This window comes from Apis laboriosa, unplaced genomic scaffold (assembly GCF_014066325.1).
Source record: "Apis laboriosa isolate Shangri-la unplaced genomic scaffold, ASM1406632v1 scaffold111_cov153, whole genome shotgun sequence".
NCBI classification, from domain to species: Eukaryota; Metazoa; Arthropoda; class Insecta; order Hymenoptera; family Apidae; genus Apis; species Apis laboriosa.
Window position 1 is genome coordinate 334828 of NW_025220849.1, and position 17748 is coordinate 352575.

At 27.4% G+C, this 17748-nt stretch overlaps 1 protein-coding gene across 3 annotated transcripts; it reads left to right on the forward strand.

Annotated features, from left to right (window-relative positions):
• Positions 1 to 985: 985 nt before the first annotated feature.
• LOC122711179 lies at positions 986 to 16749 on the forward strand. 3 transcript variants are annotated; one of them, XM_043929697.1, is made up of 14 exons: positions 986 to 1156; positions 6157 to 6277; positions 7382 to 7505; positions 7829 to 7935; positions 8041 to 8214; positions 8527 to 8681; positions 13197 to 13304; positions 13643 to 13757; positions 14305 to 14431; positions 14875 to 14969; positions 15186 to 15362; positions 15447 to 15592; positions 16041 to 16203; positions 16464 to 16749. In XM_043929697.1, the coding sequence occupies exons 2-14, from the start codon at positions 6185 to 6187 to the stop codon at positions 16587 to 16589; spliced, it is 1710 nt and encodes a 569-aa protein (XP_043785632.1). In that variant the 5' UTR covers positions 986 to 1156; positions 6157 to 6184; the 3' UTR covers positions 16590 to 16749. The 3 variants fall into 3 exon arrangements, with proteins under 3 accessions (XP_043785632.1, XP_043785641.1, XP_043785650.1); XM_043929706.1 differs by having other exon boundaries at positions 13200 to 13304; XM_043929715.1 differs by lacking the exons at positions 14305 to 14431; positions 14875 to 14969 and having other exon boundaries at positions 16464 to 16747.
• The last annotated feature ends 999 nt before the right edge of the window (positions 16750 to 17748 follow it).

A 17748-nucleotide genomic window follows, 5' to 3' on the forward strand; every position in this document is an offset into this window, starting at 1 on the left:
AACAAAAATCCCCCTATGAAAACACCAAATACAACTCCAAACGCTTAATCAACCCCTTACTGCTATCACATGCAGCGCACCCTAAACGAGAATCGTAGAATACGAATATAAAACAGTATATTACACACATCCTCGTATAGTAATTTCAAAGCACTTCACCACAATTACTACACCCCCAAGAAGACGAGTAAAGTAACGTTACGAATTCACACCGATTTCTCGATGCATCGTTAGAAAAATGTTGCAATAAGCTTTAATATCTTATGATCAAAAGACAAAAAATCTCTAAAATAGCATCATTTTCCAAATCCTCGAATCATCAAATCATCCCTCGTATACCAAAAAAATAATTTTCCATCCTTTCCAACATCAATCCCCCCTTTCCAAAAATCAATCTCCTTAAAAAAAAAAACCTAAAGCATCGACCACCTCCCCTCGAAAATTTCCAAACACCGACCGATACGTGTCCCCTCCAACCAAAACACTCGAAAGCACAAAGCCTAAACACACCCGCTGCACCCTCCAAGCTTAATCAACTACCGAAACGAAAGCCAAAGAGAAAAAATAGAAAAAGAGCATCCCCCGGATCTGGTGGATTTGGTGGCGCGACAGGGCGGGGTCGTTGCCGATCGAAAGCGTATCGGGCCAGCATCGTGGCCTCGAAAACAAAAAGCCACGGTCGAAGGTTAAGGGCTTGCGAGGGCGAGGGCGCGCGCTCATCGTTACCCGCGAAATCGTATCGTCCCGCACATACATACACACACACACGCGCGCGCGCACCCACGCATCCACGACCACGATATAGCACGCATATAGCATATAGTAAAACGAAGACAGGCGTGAGTACGTGCGTGGTCGTGGCCTACGTAAAAGTCACGTGGCACGCGACCGCCGCCAATCAATATCGGGGCGATGTGGGGTGTGTGCGTTGACGGGGAGGCAGTGAAAGGCGGCGAAGCAGCGCGAGCCAGTGCGTTCGCGGCCGTCAACCACACCTTGTCGGGTTCAGAGAGAGGAGAACGCGCGCGCGCACTCTCACAAACACCCTCGACACGCACCCCCGTCGCCGTAGTTCGACCGGTCGTTTCGCTTTCGACGCGGTCTGCCTGTTGCGGGACGGCTGACTCGCCGAGGGAACAAGGATTCCAAGTGCAAGGTACGACAGTGGAGCATTGTGTGTAGGAATGGTTATTTTCTTTGTTCTCTGGCTTTCTTACTTGCTTACGAGGGGGAGGAATTGTATTTAGGAGGGTTTAAGAGACGCGAGAGAAATCACGCACCAGTTTTATGAGAAAAAGTTTTGTTTAAGGATATCTTTTTATTTTCTTTTTTTCTTTTTATTTTTGGGTGGTGTTGTTGGGTAGGTGTAATTTGTTGTTGTTATCGTTGCTTGCTTTCTCGCGAAGAAAGTTATATTGGAAGGGAATGAATGAAGTTATACTGGATGAAAGAAGGGATGAATTTTGAAGAAGGATCTCTTGAAGTGAAGTAGTTTTTCTTTGGTTATTTGTAAATGAATAAGTGCAGGATTTCTTTTTTGTTCTTCTTGCGTAGAAAAAATTGAAGGATATTAAGAATTTTAAAGGGAGAAGAAGAATGATCTTTGTTGAAGTGAATTATATCATTGATTTCGATTTGTTTTTGATGGTGGTAAATCTTTTTCTTTTTTCTTGCTCTTCTTGTACAGAAAATATAAGAGGACGCAATAATTTTAAGGCTGAAGAACGTATAAATTCGTATCGTTATTGGATTTCCTCTCTCTTTTTCAAAATATTCTTCTTCTTTTTTCTTTATTTAAAAAAAATTTCTTCTACCATCGAATAATGCAATAATTTATTGCATTACTTATTCTTCCAAATTCATAAATGTTGAGTTAAAGGATAATACAATTTTTAAATGAATTAAAAATTCAAGATTGGCAAAGCTATGTATTATGCATGGACATTGTATACAAAAACTCAAGAGGATGAGTAGATAGATCTGGGGACAAATTAGTGGTGAAAAATGAAGTAAAAATTTTCAGGAAAGTGTGTTTTCTGTAAAAGTTTTAAAAGCTTTATCACCGTGTGTTTAGAGAGAGAACGAATTGCGTGAACATTATTTCGTTATCACGTTGTTTCGTGACGAAACGGAAAAGCATTGTTTCAGAAAAATTAAGACGTGTTATCTTGGTTAATTCTATTTTTTTTCTTCCATATAATTCTTTCGAAACCTTTCAAACTTTTGATTTGAAAAGTTAAAAGTTTGTTGAAAGTTAAAAATCGGAGTATTATCTGTTTCATAGATAAAACCATTCATAAAAAATTAAATTTCATTGTAATGATAATTTTAATTTCTCCTGTATATTATCTAGAAATTTTTTTAAATATTAATAAATACTAATAATTTATATGCTCCAATATTACTACGTTTACAAAATGGCCTTTCTCTACAATATGTAGATACGAATACTTTCATAAGTGAATGTATTTGTATCTCTTCTCTGTTACTTTATCTTATCTTTCATGCTTTACTGCATATTGTAGAAAAAAAAAGTTAATCTTTCGAATGGAATGTTTATCAAAATTTTTATGTTTAATATTCTATAAATTATGTTTAATATTCTATAAAATGTAATTAAACAAACTTTTTTCTAGTTCTTATCATCGCGAAAATAATTTATAAACTTTTTCTATTTTCCAACTAATTCTTTATTTAACTCTCCTAAATCTGAAACAATGCTTTTTCAACGGATTGAATATAATAATTACATTTATTACATGTATTTTTTTAATTATTAAAAATCATAATTAATTTTCAAAGAATCTCCAAATTAATCAAGAACATCTCCAAGAAATATCAACAACGATAATCAAGAATCAATCCTCACCTCGACAATTCAAATTTTTTCGAACAAGGGTTAAATACAAACCGAGAAAACATCGAAACTACTTCAAACTCTTCTCACGTCCACCATTCAACCCCATGAAACCCAAACCCAATAGACGTCTCTCCCTTCGACCAATGAAATTGCACAGTCACAATATCCTCGAATAATCGAAGAATATTCAAAGCTACTTTCGATGGCCTCAGTCTGGCTTCTTTGCGTCTTTTTTTCGATTCTTTTCCAAAGAAATGCTCGATTTTCTCAGAGTAAAAAAACAAAAAAAATGATATGGTGGAAAACCCATTGAGACTTAACGACAGTCGAGCATTTTTCGAGGAGGTGAAAGTAGAGAAGTATGCGTGTCAGCCAGAACCACTTCTTCAGCGTTCCTCGTGCCTGATATCGAGCGATCGAGGCGTCGTGAATTTTTTAGATCGGCCCTTTCTGATGCTCACCAGGCGAAACGTGTTCGCCGGTTTATCTATGGCTGCCAGACACACACCGGTGTCACGGTGAATGCAATATTAAACGAAGCCGCGTGATGCTGTTTCGCGAGTGAGGGTGAGATTCAGACGGCATTGGGGGTGGCGTTTCAAATCCTCCACTCTGCACGCGTGAAATTCCTCGACGCTGTTCTCTGTTTTCGACGAATCGATGGTATCTTCCGTGTGTTTGTGTATTTTGTCTCTTCCTCTTGAGGTTTCTTTTTCATTTCTTTTTACGCGAATCTTTTCCTTTTCGTCGGTGGATTGGAGGGATGAAAGTTTCGTGCGAAGATAATTAATTGGATAAAATTATTATGTTGCAATCGTTTGATGGTTTTGCAGGATAAAAGTGATATTAAATATTATTTCGATGCGCGTTTTGATGAATGGAATTTATCTTTATAGAATAAAAAAAAGAACAGATTTGTCGCGTTTAATTTTTCAAAAATTCACGAGAAAAAGTATATTTGAAAATAGATTTGGAAAAAAATGAATCATGTTATTATCTTTTTAGTTATAAAACTAATTTTCTAAAAATAAATCGTAACACGTCCTGCTTCTGATAATGAAAATAAATTCTGATTTAAATAATTCTTATTAAAATGAAATTTTTGTTTTACTTTGTATTCGCTGTATATTATTTTATCTTAGATGATCGAATGTGATAACAAATAATTTTGTTGAACTCTAGAATTGAAACTCTATGGGACGTGATGAATATTTTATTTGACATAGGTAGCTAAGCTCTTGAATTTTTCGTGAGGAAATTTTATTCGATATTTATGTTGTTTGTAGATATTTGATAACATTTTTATGTTGTCCCTATCGATCGAATAACTTTCGTAATGCAATTTCTATTGTATATAATTTTTTATAAACAATCCTATACACTAATCTTATTTTAATAAATCAGTAATTTTCTATATTATATTTTGTAAATAAATATATTTCATAAAATTAATTTTTAAATATATAAAATATTACGAATAAAAATATTAAACATCTAAAAATTATTATAAACTTAAAAATAAGAAAATTATACAAGGGAGAGTAGCTATAAAAAAAATGTTAATATCTGAAGAGAGAAGTGAAAAAAGAAGTGTAGTCAGAACTGGTCGATACTAGACGACTCTTCCCTATTTAAAAATTCTGGACACAGAAAGAAAATGGTTGCATGAGGATATTTTCAATGTATATTTTATCAGAAAATTAGAAAAATATCAAGATTTATGCATATATAGAAAATTACGTGATATTATTTATTCTTATAACCAGTATTTTTCTCTAATTAATGCTATAAAACAATGAAAAATGGATGCTATTTTTTTTATGTTCTTTTACAGTCCGTAAAAGATGAATTTTCGTGTTTCACAGTCATAACGTAGCCTCACTAAATCTATGATCAACGAAACGTATTTCCATTATGTAAATTAAACAAAGATAAAATCTATATTTCACAAAGAAAGAACAAATTTTGTAATAAATTTAAAATTTGTAAAAGAATCATTAAAACCAATGATTATCTATTATAAATTCATCTCGTAAAGACAATAAAATTTACTTCAATCTATTATACTATTATTACTATACTATACTATATTATATTATTATATATCTCTATTCTTTATTTTAAATAATTTTCCTTATATTAAAGTATTTCATATTTGTGTATAAAAATTTCCAATTTTTTAATTCTCAATCGATTCATTCACACTACAAACGAATTATATTTTAATCCTAATAATTGTAATTAATCCAAATTGTTTACATTGTTAATATAATAATATAATATAATAAATAAACTATTCTAACTAACTTAAACACTTGAATATGCAAATATATACCTTCTTAACGATACGATACGCCTATTCGTTAATGACACGTATTTTTTATAGACACAGCACAACGAGAAACGGATTCAGTAAGTCACACGCCTTAATTTTCGAGCATCCTATCGCTCGAGAAGTCGAGAACAAAATGATTATAACGACGTAATTCGATTTCACCTATACGACCGTCGAGCGTCGAGTCACAACAAATCGAAAGTCGTTTATACGCCGCGGCACCGCGCACTGTTTCCAAACACAAATTCGAAATAATATCGAGCTGTCGAAGTGATTCTATTTAAATCAATTTTTGAGGAGAAGAAAATTTGGAAAAAAATTTCATTTAATTGATTCGATATTAAAAATTTATTTTCTAACGATTTATTTTTTTTGTTTTGTTTGATGTAAAAATCGAATAATTGATATGAATTAAATGTAAATAAATAATTAATAAAAAACATAATTATTATGTATTATATTATAATAAAAATTATTTTAATAATTAGTAAAAAAATTATTATCAATTTACCAAAAACAGTGAAATAGTGAAAATTCTCGTTTAATATTGTTCCATTTGCAAAAAGCTTTTACAAAAAAACTTTTTCAGAATTTTATGATAAAATTATATATATTTTTATATAAAAAAAATATAAATGAATAATCAAATAAACAAAAAAGATGAAATAAAATGGATTTATGAAGCATAAAATTAATATTGTTTCACGCATTAATATTTCAAATAAATAAAAAAAATAAAATAAACTTGTTTTCAAATTCAATAAATATTTTCTGAATATTTCTAAATTTTAATAACTTTAAATAGTTAATAACCTAAAATAATAATAGTTAATAACTTAAAACTTTAATAAAATTCTTAAAATTCTAAATTTTAGTAACTTTTAAATAAACTTTAAATAATGAATTTGTTTTTATACAATAAATATGATGATAATACGATATCATATTTTTGCATTTACAGACGGATAATTGACAAGAGACTGAAGAAGATGGACATAAAAGGACGAGTTGCCTTGGTGACGGGTGCCGCTTCCGGTATTGGTAAATCATGTGCCATAGAATTATTGAATGAAGGCGCGATGGTAAGTGAAAAAGAAAAAGGAAAATCTTCAATTCACAGAACAATTTAAAACTCTTGCAAAAGGAATATTTTCTTAACTTCTGTTTAATCATAAAATATCGTTAATGAATTCAATTAGCGTGAAATATGATTTAAGTGAAAACAATTTTGAAATAAAAATTTTGCAATGATATATTCCTAAATATCAACATTAAAAATTCAATTATTATTTAAAAAAATATTTAAAAATCTTATACAGGAAGAATATATTCAATTTTATAATGATTATCAGTTAAATTCATTGAGTTTCGTTTATTTTATTAAAAAAATTTTTATTTTTTATTTTTTATTTTTGCTACAAAATCCTAGGCAATCCATGAAATATGTTCTTTTTTTCCCAGCACAATGTGCAATCTTTCATTTCGAAGAAGCTATTTATTCTTCGTGGTCATGAATGAAAATATACTACTTTCGAGATCAAAATCGAAATGTTCTGTTCTTCGTAGTCAGAATAAATAGATTGATCTTCTAGCAAAAAAAATGAAACATGCTACTTTTCATAACGCATCGATATTCATTTATAGGAATATGAGAGGCAATAAAATCTTTATAGTGCTATTTTCATTAAAGAAAGTGACGTTGATATGGGTTTACCCCATCATGGGTACGTAGTACCTATAAAAAGCCGATATTAATAGAACACTAAGGAGAGCCACAAGAGGCGTTTACTTATATGCATTTCGCAAAATCTCCTTAAGGATATAACCTTGACTTAGTATGTATATCGTTCCATGAATATTCCAAGACTCTCTTGCTCAAAAATATCTCGCTTATATTTAGATTTCCTTCCCATCCGAGAAGAAGAAGTTTTATCTTGCTTTCTGACCGACTTCCACGGAATAACAATTTTATTTTAATAACTACTCGTTTATCGTACATAAACGCATACACAAATCATTGTATCGAGACATCGAGTAAATTTGTATTTTTGTAATGTTAGAAAAAAAATTGAAGAAATTATTTGAGATATTTATTACGATATTTTATCAAATTTTGATTTCTATCCGTTTCTATCGTTTAATGGTCGATTGAATATTAATTATTTTACAATTATTTTTTTAAATAGGTTTCTATATGCGATATAAATGCAGAAGATGGTGAAAAATTAGCGGAAACATTGTCCACGGAGTACGGAAAAGATCGTGTAATCTTTTGTCAATGTGATGTCACAGACTATGCGCAATTCGAGGGTAAAAATACTGATTTAATATTAATATAAATATGAATAATAAAATACATTGTTATATATAATTATGAATTTTCTTGCACAAAATTTAGAAATATTTCAAATATAAATATAACATCTTTATTTTTAAATGATAATGACTTTCTTTTGTAACAAATCTAATATTGCATATTAAAATTTCATTTTACTTCATTCTCTCTCCTTTTATCTACTTCTATTTATAATATTATATAGTGTATCTGCATAACAAAAATTATAAATTTTATTATAATTTAATTTTAAATTTTTTTATTAAATCTCTAATAATACGAATAATCTAATTCGTAGAATCGTTTCAAACGACGTTTGAGACATTTGGCCACATCGATATCGTTGTTAATAACGCTGGTATCATGAACGATCGGTTTTGGGAATTAGAAGTCGACATCAACGTTGTGAGTATTTATATCCAACACCCTTATGACTTCACCGTTTTACTACTACTTTTTCTTTTAATTTTCTGTTTTATCTGCACGAGGTCTTTGTTGAAATTATTGCAGAATGGCGTGATTCGTGGAACTATGCTCGCTCAGCGATTTATGGGAACGGATAGGGGTGGCCAGGGTGGAATAGTGGTTAATATTGGAAGCAGCATCAGCATCAACCCTTACACCAGTGTTCCAATTTATTCTGCCACCAAGGCGGCAATCGTCCACTTCACCAGAGCGTTTGGGGTAAATCAATTTTTTAAAATAAAATTTTCTTTCACACATTTTCATTTATAAATATTAAAGAAAAAAATGAATAAATAGAAAGATTAATAGTGTATTAAAAAAATGTAAGAAATTATATTATAAATTTACTTATGTATTTCATAATATAATTTTCATGATAATTTCTTAATTCATCTTTTATTTTTTAATTAATTTTAATAATGCACATTTCTTCAATTTAATTTTGAAAAACATTTTTCGAGACTGTTATTTATATAAATAATAATTATAGAATTAAATATAGAATCATATATATATATATTGTTATCGTAGCACCAATATCACGTGGATTTAACCGGTGTAAAGGTGATGGCATTGTGCCCAAGTGCGACAGATAGCAAAATATTAGGAGATGTCAGTAAACAGTTGCTCTCACCTCGGTATGTAGACGCCTGGCTTCGTGACACAGCTAGTTCTGTTCCTCAAAGGTAAGAAATTAATTTTTAAATAATAATTACAAGCTTTTATATGATTTTTATTATTTTAATAAATGAATATTTTATTATACGTCTATATATATGCAATTTATTATTGTTGTTTTATGAAATAAACAAATATTTTTATGATAATGATTAGAAGTTTAATAATTTTCATACTTGTTTCTCAAAATTTTAATTATTGAATTATTTATTATTAAATATGATAATATCGCGTGTCATTAAATGTTTATATTTATTATGCATAAAGAGGTTGCAGACTATAAATATATATACGATCGATATAATATTCACTCTCTTAGGCTCATACATAATGATATTAAATTATTTTATTCACTATTGTTATATTTATATAATATTAAAATATACATACAGGGTGTAAATTGTATTTGTGGAACACCTTCAATGGAGGATTCGAGAAAAGCAAATGCAAAAGTTGATATATAAAAATTTCAGTTAAAATTTATTTATTAAATTATAAACAATTGAATTTTACTAAGATTTAATATCTTATCTCTTTTCGCTTTATTTAACACAAAATTAAATTGTTTATTACTTAATAAATAAGCTTCAATTGAATTTTTATATTCGCACTTATTATTAATTATACTATTCCATTATCATTATGGCAACTATTAGTATATTTAAATGCATAATATATTAAATTATTAACTATTTCATTAATAATATAATTATCTCCATTATTTTACTTTTCTAATATTCAAATTTTTTCTCTAAATAAAAATTATTTAACTTCAAACTCTTCATCACAGTGTTAGAGATAAATATTCTAACAGAAGTTTCTTATTTAATATTAATATTCCAATCGAATATTTCAATTATTCATTTTCACAATTTTCCAGAGCGGAACACGTGGCCAAGGCGTTGATCCAAATCCTGAATACAGACAAAAGTGGAAGCGTTTGGCTGGTTGAAAAAAGCCAACCACCTCACGAAATCACATTCCCAAAGATCTAAAAACCTTAACTGCCATCATTCGCGTGGATCCTCTTCTCGCTTCAATACGAATAACCGTACTATAATCACGACGCCGTAACGAGATTATTAATATAAAAATCTGAAAGATCACGCTCTCTCTCCTTCTCGATCTTCTTAATCGAATTTCGAAAAATTCCAATCATTTTCAAAATCTTATCTTGAAATTGCATCGAACATGCCCTTGAAGGAAGGGATGGATCGGTATCTGAGGCGTGCAAAACTATGCGGGATCAAGAACGCGAATATAGATGTAAGGGAACATAAATCGCATTACCAAAGATTACGAAAGGCAGTTTGTATGGTGAAAGCGTTTCTTTGTATGTTGTTATCCGTTCGTGTTAGATTTAGAAAGAATAGCGCTCGTTCTTATAACATGATAATTTAATTAATGGATTTAACGGAGCGATCGTTCCTATTTTCCATCGAGTGGTTGAAACGATCTCGAAAGGGGAGTTCTCGATAAGTGGCGCTTATATATGATTAAGTAATGAGTGAAAGAGAGAGAGGGAGAGAAAATACTCGATGGAAATTGGTGAGTTGAAAAATCAATGGAGATAAAATCGTAAATCGTTTGGGATAATTGGAATATCGTAAAAAAATCGAAAATCGTTCTCGATTTCAGGATTGAAAGAATCGACACTTCGTGTAAAATATTTCCATGACACTTACACTTACACTTTACATTTGTTAATAACAAGTGATTTTGCACGGAACAGATTTGTAAGGGATCTTTTTTAAATAATTGTAAAATCGAAGGCTTAGATAGATCTTGTACAATGGTAGCGATAAGGAAGAAAATGGTGAATTTTTCACGCATTTTCTGAACCTTCGAAATAAAGTGGTCTCCTGTTTTTAATTTTTTTTTATTAATACACGATTTTATTTTTATTTGTAAAATTAGTACGTTAGATATTTTACTTTCAATTTCACCGAATGTTTCGGATTGAACTTTGTTCGAATAAAATTGTAAAATTGATCAATCAGTTGTATTCTATTGACGATTATTAATCAATCATTAATAGAAAAAATGAAGTTTAAAATTGTGTACAAAATACGTAATTTAATCTATGAAAGGATTTCAATGAAAATCGAACAAGGTTTTGATCTCTGGAAAAATTCAAAAAGTTCTCGGTTAACGAAAGCGTTCGTTCAAAATGTATGAGCATTCTTCAATTAGGCTTGTAGTGTTGTAATAAGACAAAAAAAAAAAAAAAAAAAAAAATGATAAGATTCCAAGCAAATAATTAATCCTCTATAGCGATCCAACAATTTGTAACGCGATTTAAAACGTAAGATTTTTTTTATACGATTATTAAAATCTATAAAAAGATTTACCTCGACTTAGACTGTCCAATTCGCAATATGGATGCAAGCAATCATACATTTGGATATATATATATATACATATATATTAGTAATGAATATTGATTAGATATCAATTTCAAAATTAAATCTCTAAACACTTTTGTAAATTTTCTATACTCTTTTTTAACTATAATACAATCAATGCGTAAGATATTTGGAAACGACATTCAGTCCGTTAATAAAACAAATAAATATCTTAATTGTTCCGAAAATATATCAAAAAAAAAAAAAAACTGGAAAAAAATGCATTCCATCCATAAGATAAAAGTTTTCTACATATTTACAGAAACAAATCGATAATCATAAGAGAACGAGTATTTTACTCGAGAACGAATTGATCCAATTCATTATGATGACTTCGTTCATCGTTCGACGTATACAAATGAAACATCCATGAATCAAAATATAAATGCACAAATTGTTTCGTGATCGTTCGTAAAGACACTGAAAAAAAGGACATTCTTTCATTTTCAAATCGAATATACAACGAAAAAGGAAGGAAAAATGATTGAAGAAAGAAAATCAAAAGAATTATCGAAGTTGAAGATCGAAACAGTTTGTTCACAAGGTCACAAGTAATAATCGTAATTTTTATACGAACTTTTAAACTTGAGAATGACCAATGGGAGAAAAATGAAAAAAACATAGATTTAGATATGCGAAATCGAGGCCTAAAACTCTTCGATGCACGAGTTATAATTATTATACATTTTAATCGTCCATTCTTCGATCGAATGTTCTTTAATCTCTCAAATCTGTTTCTTTTTTGGAGCAGAAATTAAGAATTATAGGAACTATGAATCAATATATTATATGTAAATTAATATTTATTACAATTAAAATAATATGATGAAAATATACATCATAAACTTAGGTATTGATACCTTTTAATAAAATTATAATTAGACTCATAGAGTTAACAAACTAGTCAAAATGGCAAATTTTTAAATGAATATTATTAGCCTTTATTTAAATAAAAATATGTATATTTATCCATTTTCATCATACTATATTAATTTCGATGTTTTGCAATATGAAATATTTAGATACAAATAAAAGGTCTCTAGTTTTAATGTGAATTAAGTGTAATAGTTGATAGATTTTTCGAAGGATTATAATCGTTCCTCGAATAATGTTACGATCTAAACAGAGAGGATTTAAAGAACTTCCGAATCGAAGAACAATCGCACATTCGAATATAACATTGCGTAATCTTAATCGACAGCACGGTCGATAGCTAGTGGAAATTGTTGGTTTTGTTATGATTTGCTCGGAATGTATGTTGCAAGCCTAGCCAATAAAATGCATAGCTTTTTTTACAAAAAATTGAGAAAAAAAAATTAAGAAAAGTGTATTACCTTAATTAATATTATTCTTTTGACATTTTCATTCATTCCATGTGAAGGATCTTTTTAATTAGGATACTGAATTATTTATTAAAATGTCTTGCTAAATATTTAATGTTTTTTTATTTTATTATCGTTATAATATTAATATATTAATATAATATAATATTAATATAAAAAATGATTTTGAAATTAAAATAAATTTAATCTCTGATTTTTATTTTTAATGTTAATATATTTTTTTTTTTTTTTAATAAATGTGATCTGAATCTATAATCGTAAAAGAGGGATTAATATTGCTTTTAATTATTAATTTACATGTTTTATTAATATTAGCATATTATTATTGAAAATCAACCAATTCGCATGTAATGTTATGAACAAGCGAATATATTCTTTATGAATTGAGAGAAAAACGAATGTCAACACGTGACGTTGACAAATGCAAAATGTAACTATCCAACTTTCGGTCAAAATTATTTCTAAATTCCCTGTTTATTCATTTAATGTTGCATTTGCCGTTCATTTTCGTTTACTATTACTTTTTTTCTTTCTTATGTACATGCTTTATTACTTTATATTCAAAAATTCATAGTATTAATCACAAGGAAATATTATATTTTCAAACAACATGCTATCACGATATTTAACCTCATTTTCCTTCAAACTCCTCAATAAAAATCCAAGGTAATATGATATTTTCGTTGCATCCTTTTTTATTTTCCGAAGAACGTATTTAATTCTATATTAGTTTTCCATTTAATCATAAAAGTTTTGTTCTGTTCTGTCATTTCAGTAGCTTGTGGAAATGCAAACGGTGTCAATTTCATGTTAGTGTGGCGCGTCAGAAAAAGAAAAAAAGCAAAGGTGATGATGGTCCGAAGATAATAATACCTGGCAACTGGTGAATCTATATTTTCTATATTAAAAAGATAAATTATTCTTTTGATAAAAAATATTATTAATGTTTAATGTTAAATAGATAATATTAATTTTTAAAATTAATTAAATTAAAAAAAAAGTGATATTTTTTTATAAAAACATCATTTTCAAATTATCTTTAAAAATATAATAGTATAATTTTTAAAATATTTTCAATTTAAATTTATTATTTATTATTTATTGAGAATAAAATATTTTTTATCTAAAATTATAACGTCTTAAAACTATGATCAAAAAATAAACGAAACTTGTATCACTTACTTTTGTATAATTTTTTTTTCATTTAAATTTCAATTTTAGTGCTGAGTTGTCCAAACCAATTCTCGAGCCTATGTGTAAAAACGCTATAGTGCTTGGAGGATCTGATGGCTTTGGTTTTGCAGCGGCTGATCATCTCTTGCTCAAAGGAGCACGTGTTGGTGTTTTCTGTTAATATAAATTATCTTATTTTAGAATGATTTGATTACAATTATTTACATAAAATAATTATATGGTAAAATTATGAATGAATTTAAATTACTGAATACAATTAAATGAATTAAATTTAATTCATTTAAATGAATTAAATAGTTGAATTAATTTAATAAATGAAGAAGAAATATTACGAGTTTCATGTATAGAGTGTTAATATATTCACACTTTTGAAAAATCAATTCTAGAGTGCTAACCAAACGTAAAAGTTGATATATAAAAATTTTGGCTTATTTATTAAGTTATAAATAATTTAAATTTGCGTTACATGAAGTAAGATGAAGATAGAGTAAATCAACAATGTGACAGAGATAGAATTATCCGTTTTTTCATTCAATGCAAATTGCTTATAATTCAATAAATAATAAATAAGATTTTTATACATCAACTTTTATTTTGATATATATTTTAAAAAAGATATCTCACGAATATATTGGCACTCTATTAATAATATAAAACAAGAAATTGATATAATCTTTCGATCGATATAGACTGTTGTAATAGCTGACCATGATCCTAAAGAAGGGAAAATGGCAGTCGAAAGACTGTGCAGTTTTCATGGAAAAAATCGCTCATACTACGCTCATTATAATATAATGAGTGATTGTCATAGTCACAGTGAGTTAATAGAATAATAGAAATTGATTTATACGAACAAGTTAATGATCGTATTCAAATTTCGAGATGAAATCTTTTAAATTTTAAAAGAAAAAGAAATAATAAAATTTGATTTTCGAAATTTGAACACACTTCCATTTTATTATTTTGTTATCTCGAAAAAAGAAAAGATTAAATTTAAATTTAATAAATCTATTGAAATCATAAATTCTTTAAAAAACATTCTTTAAAAAGAGGATAACGAAGAATATACATATACTATTATCATAATAGTATTATTAATATCAGAAAATATCATAAAATTATTTTATAACATTAACATGTTCGAATAAATAGAGATTTGTACTAAATTAATAAAAAAAAATTTTTTTTTCTATTGGTTTTTCATTTCATATATTTAAAACATAATAAAATTGCTTCTATTTGATGTATTGAATTTTTAGGTAGTTTACACGATGCTCTTTGCAAACTCAAAGTGATTCATATTATTTTTAATAATATTGATAAAGAAAAGACATCGAATCCGAAGATCGAAGAAGTAATAAATGAGATAATTAATTACAAATTATATATTAATATATATTATATATTTAAATTTTTTATAATATAATATAATTCGTTATTTATAAAAAAAAATTATATGATATATTATTATTAAATCATAATGTTAATGTAATTTTTTCTGGATAATTAGTTGCTGAAACTGTCATCAAATTTCATAAAGATAAAATAATTTAATTATAAAAATTTACAGAACACTGTACACAAAACGATTCGAATAGGCTTGGAACTTTTAGGGAAGGATAATGGTGGTTCTGGCGGAATAATAATAAACTGTGCGAGTATTTTCGGTTTCTTGGGATGGCCTCAAGATCCATTCCCAATTTATTGCAACAAAGAACCTGCTATAGAAGTCACCCGATATTTTGCGGTATATTATTTAAATTAATCGTATAAATTAAATTATTATTTGAACGTTAAATATTAAATAATAAAAATTTATTCGTTGATAAAGAAAAAGTATAATGTAGAAACAACTGGAGTTCGTTTAGTGGCACTTTGTCCAACGAATAAACACTTTCGCGACATAGGATTGCCAATTTTTCCAGATCCTTTTCCAAACAAAACTATGTGTGAATTACCAACTTGTATTCCGCATTCGTAAGTCATTCTTTATTAACTTATAATTTAATTTTTAAGTTATATTTATAAGTTATGCACATAATAAATTTAAGAAAAAGTAACTAACTGGCATTAATAATATGGTTGTCACAAAATTATACAAACACCCAGCTTTTATATAATATATCCAATTTATGCAAATTTAATTGTTAAACTTTTAACATTTTTAATAAATGTTTATCATTATACTTTACAAAAATTGTAAAGTATAATGAAAATGTAAAAATAATTATATACAATATATTATTGATGATTGTTTAAACAGAGAAAGAAAAATGAAAAAATAGCTGATTTATATGATAAATTCATTAATTAAATAATCAAATAAAAAATTCTGTCAATTTGAAAAAATTTAACTTATTTTATGATTCTTAACCTTTAAAATAGGAAAGAAAATTAAATTAACTTAACTTGTATCTGTGTGCAGGAAATATCACATAGGAACAGCTTTAAATCATTTATTAGCGTGGGCAAAGAACGGAAGTGCGTGGTTGGTCGAACCTGCAATCAGCGTCAATCAAATTCCTCAATTACTTCATTTTCCGGAGAAGGAAGGCGAACAAGTTGACCCCAAAGTCTACGAAACACAAGTAAAATTAATAGATTAGAAAATTAATAGATTTAGATCTTATAAAGTATAAAGTGTTAGTTTTTTTAAAAAACATTTTATACATATACATATATTGCCAAAATATTTGTTTTAAATATATCATATAATATTATTATCATGATTTTAATCAACAAAAAAGAATTTTTAATCAAATTTAAAATATTGACTAGTATTTTTCTTATTTAAGGAAATATAAAAAATTATGAAAATAATATAAAAGAATTTTTATAACAATTTTAGTATTGTACTGTGAAGATTGATCCACCCTGTGCCAAAGCTAAAGTATGTACACCTACGAAAGAAGAAATGTGCATAAAGAAAGAAAAAAACGATAAAAAAAAAAAGAAAAAGAAAGAAAAGAAATGAATCATCCTTTTTTTTACAACGTAGAATTATGTAATTTGTTAATTTATCAAATCAATTGCAGAAATCAAACATGTCTTGTTAATTATAATGATATATTATAACGTTTTATATATAAATATTTTTATATATAAATGTATGTATAAAAATATTTTTTGTCAACATTCTATAATCATACATGTATATGTTTATAATTGTAAATACTTCAATAGAAATAAAAAGGAATAAATAATATATATTCAATTATTTAGAAATTTAATGAAATATTAATTTTTTAACGTAAAAAGAGATATATTATATTATTTAAATGTGTTAAATGTTAAATGTCATATTATTCAGTTTATATTATATTTATCTATTGTTGTGTATCAAAATTAAATAGAGACAAAGAGAGCAAATAGTGAGTAAAGGACAGAAATTCGATAAAAATTGAACAACTAGCGCCATCTCTGGAATGCCTAAAGAAATAAATATAAGAAAAATAAATAAAAATTGTACAACTAGCGCCATCTCTGGAATACTTAAAGAAATAAATATAATGAAAATAAATAAAAATTGAACAAGTAGCGCCATCTCTAGAATGCTTAAAGAAATAAATATAATGAAAATAAGTAAAAATTGTACAACTAGCGCCATCTCTGGAATACTTAAAGAAATAAATATAAGGAAAATAAATAAAAATTGAACAACTAGCGCCATCTCTGGAATGCTTAAAGAAATAAATATAAGAAAAATAAATAAAAATTGAACAACTAGCGCCATCTCTGGAATACTTAAAGAAATAAAAATAAGGAAAGTAAATAATTAGAAAAGGATAAAAGAAAGAATAAATAATCATCTTTAATACCAAATATGTTTTTAAAAATACTTAAGAGATGGCGCTAATAATCAGTTCGTATTTTTCTTTTACTATTGGTTTCATTTAAGGCATTTTAAAGATGGCGCTGGTTTTTCAATCTTTATCACAAATTATAATATATCTTTATCACAAAATATAAAAATAGATCAATTATCTTTTAAACTTTCAAATTTGCATCAAATTTGATTGATCATATCAATTTAAAAATTTCAAATTAATTTTAGCATAATTTTTACATAAATTTTATAAAATTTTTTTGTATAATAAAGATAACTATTTTCTGAATATAATGAAATAATTTCA